This window comes from Xenopus tropicalis, chromosome 2 (genome assembly GCF_000004195.4).
Source record: "Xenopus tropicalis strain Nigerian chromosome 2, UCB_Xtro_10.0, whole genome shotgun sequence".
Lineage (NCBI taxonomy): Eukaryota > Metazoa > Chordata > Amphibia > Anura > Pipidae > Xenopus > Xenopus tropicalis.
Window position 1 is genome coordinate 134,938,512 of NC_030678.2, and position 12,477 is coordinate 134,950,988.

Sequence of the window (12,477 nt, forward strand, 5' to 3'; positions counted from 1 at the left end):
ATACAGACAAGTTAGCTTCTTATAGAACTGACCAGAGCACGTGTGAAAGCAATAGGGACAAGATATTATAAATTCCATTGGGGCAGGGACTGTAAAAGATAAAATAAATAACGCTATTAATTAAAACAAAATAAATTGTACAAATCTGATCAGTCTGGAATGTGAAGTGTTTTGGTCCAAAATGTGTTCCAGCAATTAGATTGAGAGTGGCATAATTGATAATGTAAACATCACCTATAGATGTTGGAGGAAAGGTACAATGAGAAGGATAGACTGCATTGAGACTAGGATCTAAACTGCTATTTGGAGATGTTTGTTTCCTCAATAAGACCAACTTATTTTTTCTTATATAGGAAAAATATTACAGATGGATGATGACCTGGTGATCTCATGTCAGTTGTTACTGTGTGTTTTGGATTATTTCATCAAACTTTCACCCCCGTCAGTTCTCAAGGAACCATACAGTATGTTTGTTTTTTTTTTGTTTTTTTTTATTTAAATATAATACAAATAATCAAACCATTGTAACAGAAATAAGCATACTTTAGAGTACAAGGCCAAAACACGTCGTAAGTTCCAATATGTGGCCGCACAACCTATGTTTTGTAACATTTATTTTTTTAAATTATTTATTACACATAATTATGTTTCACCAACTTGTTACCAGATGTGTATGTAATTATGCAGCTCTTCTTTTCAAACTAGCCTAGTTCATAATGGATAAATATGGCTTTGTAAACAAAAGCAGCAACCTCAATTTTCCCCAAAGTAAGGGGTTTTTACACTCTTTACATTTTACAGCATGTTCTGAAATACAAAAACAGGTCATTTGAATACTATATGAATACTAAAATGTATATATTTGCTTAATATTGGCATGTTTTAATAGTACAATAGTACTATACCCCCTGCAAAATCACACTTCATCAAAGTATGAGTTCGAATCCCGAAATGGGTAAAATTCGGATTAGATACGATATTTCTGATGATCGGAAATGTCACGAATATGCTTACGAAAAAATCGTAATAGTCACTTTAATATTGTATTGGCGATCCGAAAGTCACAAAATTTTCGTATCCAAACAATTGTAAACGGCGGGAAAACCTTTCTGACTTTGATCCTTTGTGCATGTTTTTGGAAGTCTCCCATAGGACTCAATGGCACTCTACAGCTCCAACCTGGACCAAGGAAAGTCACGATAACAAAGCTTTAATGAATCCAAAACTTTCGAACACGGCGCAACAAATAAGATTTTGTCTCACAAATTGTTGCGCAAATTGTTTCAAAGTACAAAAAAAGTTACGCAAATTAACAAAAAAGTTGCAAAAAATAAGCACATTACGAAAACTTTTGTTTGTATTCAGAAAGAAATTGTACTTTGATAAATGTGCCCCTGAGTGTATTACAGGTATGGGATCTGTTATCCAGAAACCTATTATCTAGAAAGTTCTAAATTACAGGAAGGCCATCTCCCATAGATTCCATTTTTAATGAGATAATTCAAATTGTTAAAAATGTTTTTCTTTTTCTCTGTAATTGTAAAATAGTTGTGATCAAGTTCAAGATACTAAGCAATAATGAATCCACATTGCAGGCCAAACAATCCAATTTGGTTTATTTCATGTTTAAATGTTTTTTTACTAGACTACTTTTTAGTAGAAGTACAAAAATCTAAGTTATGGAAAGACCCCTTATCCGGAAAGCCCCTGATCCCAAGCATCCTAGATAACAAATCGCAAACCTGTATATGCTTCCCCAAAAGTTAAACCAAATATATTTGGAAATATATATTCTGTAGAACTGAAAATTGCAATGTGGCTTTCTACTCAAAACTAGCAACAATAGCGCTTTGCTAGACGTGATTTTACCAAATTGCCTGTCTACCTTAACAAACCAACCATATACACTACCTTGTTAGTTTTGCCGATATTCATAACTTTTTCTCAAATACTTTTGAATGGGGGATGACAATTTTTTTTCTTTATCTATGGTAAGCTTAAGTCAACCACCTTTCTTTATTTTCCCTTTAAGAAGTCTGGGAACTGTTTATGCCCACTTTTTTGCTAGTAAAATGAATCAAACAGTGGCATTTCCAACAGAAAGGGGAATGACTGCTTCTGCTCAATAAGACCAATTCAAATATTCTGTACAGAGAGATAGCTGTGGATGGGCTGCATAAGTCTACTGTGTATTTCAAGAGAAAATAACATGTTCTAAAACATGTCAATAACTTATACATCATTTAATGTGACCTTATTTTGGCATCTGGATTTCTAGAAAGTGCACTGAATGCATTATCTGTTAATACCCCACCTCGATCTTCGCGGCGTAGCCAGAATAGGAACACACGTTCATCACCACAATCTGAAACAGACATAAAAGTGCTAGAGATTCTTTGCAAAGAAAACCATTGTCCTATGGATGAGGTAATACTTTTCACTATTTAATCCATTTTGGTCCAAAGAAGTTTTTTGTTTTTATGACTGCATTTACTTTGCTGGTTTTTTTGTTCTTTTTGTGCTCTTAATAAGGATAAGAGGTAATTCCACTCCCTGGTATAAACTATTAAAGGAACAGTAACACCAAAAAATTTAAAGTATTTTAAAGTATTTGAAACGTAACCTACTGTGACCCTGCAATGGTAAAACTGGGGTATTTGCTTCAGGAACACTACTATAGTTTATATAAATAAGCTGCTGTGTAGCCATGGGGGCAGCCATTCAAGCTGGAAAAAAGGAGAAAAGGCACAGGTTACATAGCAGATTACAGATAAGACACCATTGTATTCTACAGGGTTTATCTGTTAGCTGCTATATAACCTGTGCCTTTTCTTCTTTTGAATGGCTGCCCCCATGGCTACACACCAGGGTTTATATAAACTCTAGTAATGTTTCTGAAGCAAACACAAAACTTTTACCAGTGCAGGGCAGCAGTGCATTATAGTTTAATTTCTTTAAAATAAATACATTTTTGGGTGTTACTGTTCCTTTAAGACAAAATTTAAGCAGTTAAACTAGTTATTTAGTGTTTGCCATAAGACGTTAACAAGTGACATTAAGGCTAATGCCACACCTGACAGTTTCTCTTTGCAGAAGTGCCCAGAACTGCCTATGTGGCATGTCACAAAGTTTAATTAAAATTTATTATTAACTAGTATTTACAAAGTGGTAACATGTTTTGCAGTGATATTCTTAAAATTTCTCTCATCTTCACTTACTTAAACAATTCATCTGTTTTAATAAAGTGCTATGCTTTTTTTCTGGGTCAGGTAGTGATGGTATCATATCAGAAAGGGTGGGAAATTTGGAAATTGTGGCCCTTTGAGATTTGGATTTAGTACTGCTATGTGTTTAAATAAACAGGATTATGTTTGTCTTTGTAAATCTACTTTTGTGTTCTTATAGAATGTACAATAGTTATCACATCTGTGACCCATAGACCTATAATGCGCTGGCACTTTGGTCAAAAGTAGACAGTGTTCTGGCAGGTCAGGGTAAAACTGGGCATGAAAAAATGCCAAAAAAGTTCAGATCTCAACCTGTCAATAATTGCTAAGCTTTATTGATTCTAACCAAATTTTAGTGGGAAATCGGAGGGAAAATGCAAATTTATTGCAGTTTGAATGTTTATAACCTTTCTGCATATGTAAGTTAGGTCATTATAGATTTAAATACAGGTATGGAGTCTGTTATCTGGAATGCATTGGATGTCTATAAAAAAACATCTTAAGGACTATTATGAACCCATTAGGATTGTTTTGCCTCCAGTAAGGATGTACTGTATGTGATTCCGTTACCTTCATGTACAAGGAACTGTTTTATTGTTAAAGAGAAAAAAGATATACTTTTTAAAAAAAAAAAAAAAAAAAAAGGGATTCTATGGCAGATTGATTTTTCCATAATTCAGAGCTTTCTAAATACATGATTTTTAGACAGGACATCCTGTACATGTACTGTTTTTTTTTAAAATTAACTTTTAACTCTGTTCATGTCTTAGAATTAGATGCTAAGAAGATACACACCAAATAATGCAGTGAGGTGGCAAAAAAAGAGACATTTCTGATGATGAAGGGTTGGGCCTATAGGTTTTTTTTTTTGTTGTTGTTGTTATAATACATTTTGGATGAAGTTTTATTTCAGTGTGCAGTACTAATGTGCTGTTTATAGCAAAATTGCATGGGAGAGGTACCTCGAATATAAGCCGAGGTACCTAATTTTACCTAAGAAAACTGGAAAAACTGATTGACTCGAGTATAAGCCTAGGGTGGGAAATCAGCCGCTACTGCTAAGTTTCAATAATCAAATTATTTCATAAAAGGACACTCACAAAACGTGTGTAAGTAACAGGAATGATACTGAGAGTTCTACAGTGTATTAAAGCTCTCAAAGATAGAAACAAAGATATTTACATGTTAAATTATACAGAACCACACGCAAAGAAACAGGCATCTTACACTTCTTATTTGTGCATTTACATGACTCCACTACGAATTGGCAGTTGACTTTTTTTGTACACGTCGAAAAGCAAAACTGATACCATAAGAAATTACAATTATCAAAACTTCTGGTTACCTCATATCTTACCACACGCCCTCTCAGCCAATAAATTCAGTAAATTCTAACACCATTTTGTAAGATACAACACTGTTGTGTGTCACCCGAGCACTGTCTCTTACCGACTGCATTCAGGCAGGTCGCGTCGGCGGCAAACCACCCCGCCCCCCCCCCCCCCCGCCCGTGTGTCACCCGAGCACTGTCTCTTATCGACTGCATGCAGGCAGGTCGCGCCACCGGAATCAAAACCAACCCCCAGTGTCTCACCCGAGCACTCTCTCCTATCAACATGCACGTCGCCTGCATGTCACTCTCTGTCCTATGTCGCGCCTCCGGACGCTGTCCCCAGCACTCACAATCCTACCGAACACCCCCCCCCCCCCATCTCACCCGAGCAGAGCGCTCTCTCCTACCAACGTGCACGTCGCCTGCATGTCACTCTCTGTCCTATGTCGCGCCTCCGGACGCTGTCCCCAGCACTCACAATCCTACCGAACCTACTAGTACTACTGATGCGCCGGTACTAGTAGGTTTGGTAGGATTGTGAGTGCTGGGGACAGCGTCCGGAGGCGCGACATAGGACAGAGAGTGACATGCAGGCAATGTGCACGATGGTAGGAGAGAGTGCTCGGGTGAGACACGGGGGGGGGGGGGTGAGTTGATGCATTGTTTGATTTCGAGTGCTCGGGCGACGCAGGGGGGGCTCTGGGGGGTTGCCGGCGGCTCAACTCTGCTTATGCTCGAGTATATACGGTACTTAAATATAATGGTGTCAAATAAAGGAGTTGGTGGACGCTTACTCCCAGACTGGAAAACCACAAGTTTCAGCATCCTCAAATAGCAAATGTGACATTTGCACTTAAAATGATGAAAGTATATTTAAATTGTTTATTTATTTATTTTTTTAGGTGAAAAATGTCTATTGCACAAGTTTTGTTGATTTTTTGGCTTCTGCTGGAATATCCTCTAGTGAAGGTTTTCCAAAGGTAAGAGTTTTACTTATAAGTTTTTAAAGATATACTGGGAAAGAAAAGTTTTCCAAAATTAGGCTTTCACTAACTCACTCTTACACATTCTGTAAAGATCAATTTATATTTGTCTTCACCTCTGTATTTTTACCTTAAGACGCAAACATTTTTATACAAATGAATGTAATTTTCTATTGAAATTTACTGGTTTAGGTTGAAAGCATATCACAACAATATGAAGAACTTTATCACAAGTACAAGGATTTAGATGCCAGGTTATTTTTGGAAAATGAGGAAACACTGAAAGCTGATGTTCAAGACAGGTAACAATTTATCAAGATGTTATACTGTGTATACAGCCCAAAAGTCAACAATATTGGTCAATACATTTTATTATTGGGGTAACAGTCTGTTACTAACTTGTCAATACGGATGTCCCCAATTTTTAAAATCAGTATAATTTTTTAGTTTGTGTAATAAGTCATTAGTGTGGGCACAAAACAGTTACTATGTTTTTTTCTGTTAATTAAATTTTTAAAACCGTTCTATTAAACACAATCAAAAAAGTATCTTTGCTCTGTGGATAGGGACAAGGGATTCTTTGGTTCAGGCAAATGGACCAGATGAATGGGTTTGCACTTGTTACTGTATGTATGTTATTTAAGGTATGTTGATCCAAATCAGACATTTAGGGGCAGATTTATTGAAATGTGAGTTTAAAGCATAATACATAAAAACTTACCTCACATTCAATTCATTCCTATGGGATTTGTAGATTCGTATTTATCAATGGGTGAAAGTTAGAACTCACCATTTGATAAATACGCTTCTAAAGATCCCATAGGAATGTATAAAACATGGGTGAGTTTTTATTTGTTAAGTTCTATACTTGCATTTTGATAAATCTGCCCCTTTAAAGTTGTGCACAGGGGGTCACTATATTGCTTTTTGCTCAGTATGCTCTGAGCAGCTGTTGAGAAGCTAAACTTAGGGGTCATTGCAAATTATCAAGCAGAAAATAAGGAGCTTAGTGCATGTGCTATTAATCCGTAGAAAGAAGATGGGGAACTACTGGGGCATTTTCAGAGGTATGGATCTTCACTGCTAAAGGGCTGTGGTTGTCTTGGGCTGGAATCTTAAAACATAATGTGCAGCATTTCTAGCCAACTTCTTTGTTAAAGGGATAGTGACATTTCTCAGGTCTTTATAGAATTGTATTCTTCATCAAAATGTGCCTTTATGTCCTTCAGACCATTTTTCACAATCCTGTGTAAATTGGACATGGTTACTTCTGCGCTAAGAGCATGTCAGAATCTGACCCTTGCATGGAAAAAAGCCTCTTCGCACTGCTCTGTGCTGCTCTTTTTTTGTTTTTTATTTTATTGGTCATTCCCTATTTCTGTATTATTTATGCTTGGCCTTTGCCCCCTACCATGACCAGGAAAGCTGATTTTGTGCTTTCTGCTTCATAAATAGAGTGTAAATAAATGAGCTGCAGTAAGCTGTGGCAACTCTGATATAAAAGAAGTACAAGTATGCTGTAAAAGTATACAAATCATATATCTTATTGTTTACCTTAAATGCTTGGGACAAAGTGCAGAAAATGGGCACAAATTACCCTGCTTGTTGCACTTTGCTTGTCACCCTGGTTCTTACTGTTCCTATTTATCAATAGATTGCTGCTGAATTGTAGCATTACTGAAAAAAAAACCCAACTTATGTGTCATTGAGAAATGCAGGTTAAGGGAGCAACAATTCCAAAGCGCAGGAGAGACCTGTAATTAATGCCGGACTTCCTCAGGCAAAAATATAAAGCCCCACTGCCTTCCCCTTCACTAATATCATATTTTTGGGGCCAGAATTAAGGGTACCCAGCTGAGGCTTCTGTGTAGAGCGCTGCTTTTGATGAGGGTGAGGCATTGGCAGGTCTTTCTGCCCCAGCCAAGACAAAATAGGCAGAAGTGAACAGCTGGCATAGTTTGCTTGGGGTGCCAGTCAGGTTTGGCACTGCATTTGTTGATGCCCTAATTTTAAGTCTCTTAAAATATTCTATATTTATCCATTTTTATGTTTTTATTTTCCTTTTTGAACAAAGTGTTTTTATGGATATTCTAGAATTTGAAAATTTTTTAGTTAGAGATCAATGTTAAATAATTTTAAATATTTAAATAATTTTTAAATAAAAAAGTTGATAAATAATATGTTATAGTTTGTTTTTTATGTTGAACCCAATAAAATAAATTTGAAAGGATCAGCGAACAGCATGTTTTTTTACAGCTATTGCAACAGTGTATTTTAATATGTGTTTATATTTTTGAAGCTTGGACCTTGAGAGGACACCTCGGAAAGATGAATCTGAAGAAGTTTCTATAGTCCCTCCACAGACACCATTTAGGTGAGGATATGTGATGTCACATGATTATTAATGTGACATAATTGGATTTTTAATCACTGCTCTGTGTTTAGTGGCCTTTTATTTCTCTTCTAGAAAATAATACCTAAACCTTTCTCTGGCAGTCTAATTTTGCTCTTCATTTGCTTTAAACATAGCTAAAATATTTTGTGTTCTTTATCCAAATTTTAATAAAAGGCACAAGGTTTTCCCAGGTGCAGTAACACATAGCAACTAATAAGATGTTTTATTTAAAAAGGGATTCTGTCACAGAAAAAAACACATTTTTCAAAAAAGCAAACTGATTTTTTTATATTTAATTTTGAAATTTGACATGGGGCTAGACATAATCTTAGTTTCCCAGGTACCCCTAGTCATGTGACTTGTGCTCTGATAAACTTCAGTTACACTTTACTGCTGTACAGCAAGTTGGAGTGATATCTCTTCCCCCCCCCCCCCCCAGCAGCTGATCAGCACAACAGTGGGGGCCTCTTTTGACTTTAAAGGCGTTTTCTGGGGGAACTTTTAGTTGAAGTAGGAAAGCAGTATGTATATTTTCAGGACTACATAAGATTTCTAAATCTGCCCGACAGTTTGTGTAATTCACTTCCATAACAATATATATATAACTCTAAATACCTAAAAAAAAAAAAACCAACCCACAAACATATGTATGAGAAACATTTTGTTATATGCTGAAAAATACAACTTTGGGAATCCCCCAGTGTCTCCCGAGCATGCCAGTACCAAATACAAATAAGAATAACAGCAGTACTAAGGTCATGGATTATACACTATAAGCAACATCTAACTAGCTGGATGCACAAAAAAACCCCCATAAACCCAAGAATAACATTTTCATTTCTCAAAGATTCAAAACAGGATAACTTACAAAGATTACCTTAATGGGTAATGTCCATACATTACCCATTGAGGGCATTCTTTGTAAGTTTTCCTGTTTTGAGTGGATAGGGTCTTTACTGGAGATCAGATTTCAGTATCACTTTCTGAATTGGTAAGGTGAAACCCATTGTGTTATGGTATTTGCATTTTTTGGCGGTGAAGGAATGGAGGTCCTGAGAACCATGATGTACTTGAAAGCTTGGAAGCTGAGACAGATTGTGAGCCGTTGTTAGCTAGATTTTATTTAGATGACCCATAATGCCACTGTTCAGGTCTGTTTGACGGATTTACTGTACCCTGTTATTCACATAAACATAGAATTGATTAGTTATGGAAATAACCCAAAATCACCTTGCTGTATGTGTAAAAACTGGCTGAATCTATCTGGAGGTCTTTCTTCTTATTGATGACGTCTGCACATAACTGTAGTCTGGGAATGGTAAGTTCAGGTTAAGGTGCAAGTTTAACTTTGGCAAGCACAAAGCCTACTTCTATTTGACAGCATTAAGGATGAAAACACACGAAGCTAATAGTAGCAGCTACTTGTCATAGCTGTAAAAATACACAATGCTAATAATTGTCTCTACGTGTGTTTTTAGCAGGGGCAATTCTCAGTATTGTCTATTGCAGGGAATTTTATAGCGTTTAGTTAATTGCAAGTATTTGCTAATAAATAGCTCCATGTGTCTTTGGCACACTAATACTGGTGTGGAATCCATTATCCAAAAATTTTAAAACATATATTTTCTCAAGGTATGTTCACCCAAAAGTGAAAGTGCCTCTATCACTATTTTACTTTGTACATTTAGTTGATTAACTATTCCTATATACAAGGCATACCAAACAGTGGTAACAATTGTCTTTTACTCCTTACCCTTTGTATTATTATTTTTGTGGAGTGTAGAGATAAATGCCTTGTAACAATAACTGGTATTTTCTCACTGCGTCATGGGCAAACTTAAACAACAAAATAAAAAACCGACAGAGTTTCTCTTCATAAGAATGGGAGGAGGCACAAGTGGGTATTTGCTTAATAAATAAAAAAATAAATGCAATTTTTTAAACTTTTTTTTACTGTTTACAGAATTTTTATTTGTAATGCTTGATGTACTTTAACTCTCTTCTACAGTTCTACTGATTATAGTATTATTAAATAAAAAAAACAAAACATTGTGCATTTGTTTCTGTAGAGCTGCAATGAACACAATACATCAGCTAACGGTTACATTAAACTCTGCAAGCGACAACCCATCTGATAAACTCAACTCTTACTTCAATGTAAGTGACTTAATGTATCTTGTGACTACCAAACATAAAAGTTCGGTTTATAAACGGTAATTATTAGTAAAATACTATGTGTATAGTTAGAAATTTGACACCCAAAATATTTGAATCTTAATCATTTGGCTGGTAACATTGAGCACAAACATTTACAGTTTCATAGACCTAATGTGCCAGTACAAGCACAGCCATACTTTCGTAGTAATGTTGATTGTTGCAGTAAATGAATACAGTATTTGTCACTCTCTGTAACAGCATGTCCTCTGTACTTGACAAAGTATGAAAATCTGTATTTTTATAAGGACAAAAACAGCAACAAATCCCTTGGAAACACTTGCTTTAATTTAATATACCACAGTCATACTAGCGATTCTATGAACCGAGCAAATGTAATTTGCTTTTCCCAGATTATAGAACTTGCTCAAGGAGGGATTAGCAGCCAGTATCTTATACATCCCTTTACCAACGAAAGGACCATGAAAGGGTTTTTTCATCATTTGATAGCACTCATTGTGAATTTTATGCCTAAATCCATTTTTCAAAAGAGCAGCAGCGTATTTTTTTTTCTTTATATATAATTTCAAATTTTGACATGACACATGATATTGCCTTACTTTCTTGGGGTAAGAATCCATGAAGCGGTTTAGTCGCCTGCAATAGATCTCTGCTATCACGGGGTGACAAACCATTCTAAAAAAGGCTTTGCACCAGCAACAATAGGAGTTGCCAGTGGAAAGCTATTTTCATTGCTTCATTTTCCAAAGTTGCCTGCAGGAGGAAACTTTGCGCGACTTAGGTTTAACGAAGCGATGCAAAGGGCTTTCCACCGGCGACTGCTATTGTTGCCGGTGGAGAGCCTTTTCAAAGCGGCTCGTTACCCTGCGATAGCAGAGATCTATCACGGGCGACTGAACTGCTACGTGGGTTCTTACCCTTAAGGGCTCTGGCATACGAGGGAGATTAGTCGCCCACGACAAATCTCCCTTGTTGCGGGCGACTAATCTCCCCTAAATAACATCCCACCGGCGATTTACATTTACATCGCCGGTGGGATGTCATATTGGGGAGATTAGTCGCCCGCAACAAGGGAGATTAGTTCGCGGGCGACTAATATCCCCGAAATGCCATCCCACCGGCGAAAATGTAAATCGCCAGTGGGATGGCATACGCGGTGGCGCTATTTCAGTGAAATTGCGGAAGTTGCCTTGAGAGGATTTACATTTTCGCCGGTGGGATGGCATTTCGGGGAGATTAGTCGCCCGCGAACAGGGAGATATGTACTAATCTCCCTCGTGTGCCAGAGCCCTAAGTGTCCTCATTTTGTGACATTTGCAATGATAAGCTTTAGTGTCTCTTTATTGCTTGGAGCGATATCAAACTTCCAATCTCTCCCAGTAGCCTGTCGACAGAACAATACACATGTAACAAGATAGCAGCCCTCCCCGAGGGATTCAGTTACCTGACATGATAGGACCTAAATGTTTTTGTGCTGATACCACTGCTTTACTCTGGGCTAAAAAAAAATGACACACAAGGAGATTTGTCACACAGGAAGAAGGCATTTTCCTGCAGTAACATCAGAAAAAGTATAAAGTGTTTTACATGCACCAATCTCAATGTTAGTTTATAAAAATGTATTTTCGAGAGCCTGGGTGTAGCACAGATTTGCTGCAGGCAACAAATCCCTTATTCTCTAATGGCATATGCTGGTAGTGAGTGGTATAAGGGACAAAACTGCCAATACTGCTTCCCATTCACTTTCAGGGTAATGGCAGACGGGGCACTTTGTCACTTCATAAAAAAAATCTCTCACTGTAAGTAACATTGCTTGAAAATACCTTTAAATTGTTTCCTACGTGAATTACTGTGGGAAAAATTGACTACTCATGTAACTGCAATTGTGCAGAAAGCAAGTTTTACCCACACTGATTCACATACAAAGCAATTTCACAGTTTTTTTTTTTCTGACAATTTTTATTGGTTTTATTAGTCATTTTACATTTCACCTTTGGCAGACTGCTTGGTGGCGTTTTCTGCTTCAGCAAAACAATTGTTAAGTGAAATTATAAATGAAAATATATAGAAAAGAAAGAAATATAAAAAAGGACAATAACAAGTAAAAACAGAAAACACAGCTGTAGAGGCTGGGACCTTGGTTTTGGTAGGGTGGGGGTGTGCACTCCTTGTAAATTCAGTATTTGGTGAATTTAACAGTATTTTAAGTGCTTTGTTACCAGGGAGTGTGGGCAAACAATGCACTCCATCTGCCATATTCCTAAGGGTGCAGCATGTGGTGGGGGTGAATGTGGGTTTGACTACTGCAATCGGTAAAAATGGCCCTGTATTCCTGCCTGTCACAAGTTCTGATAATATGAAAAG

General features: G+C 36.8%; 1 protein-coding gene across 1 annotated transcript in view; it reads left to right on the forward strand.

Annotated features, from left to right (window-relative positions):
* Nucleotides 1–12,477, forward strand: part of rb1 (retinoblastoma 1) — a 95,299-nt gene that overhangs the window by 9,196 nt on the left and 73,626 nt on the right. The window contains exons 7-12 of the mRNA NM_001282525.1: nucleotides 354–464; nucleotides 2,279–2,427; nucleotides 5,463–5,540; nucleotides 5,736–5,845; nucleotides 7,843–7,917; nucleotides 10,008–10,095. Coding sequence (NP_001269454.1) covers nucleotides 354–464; nucleotides 2,279–2,427; nucleotides 5,463–5,540; nucleotides 5,736–5,845; nucleotides 7,843–7,917; nucleotides 10,008–10,095 — 611 coding nt within the window. The remainder of the gene's footprint in view (nucleotides 1–353; nucleotides 465–2,278; nucleotides 2,428–5,462; nucleotides 5,541–5,735; nucleotides 5,846–7,842; nucleotides 7,918–10,007; nucleotides 10,096–12,477) is intronic.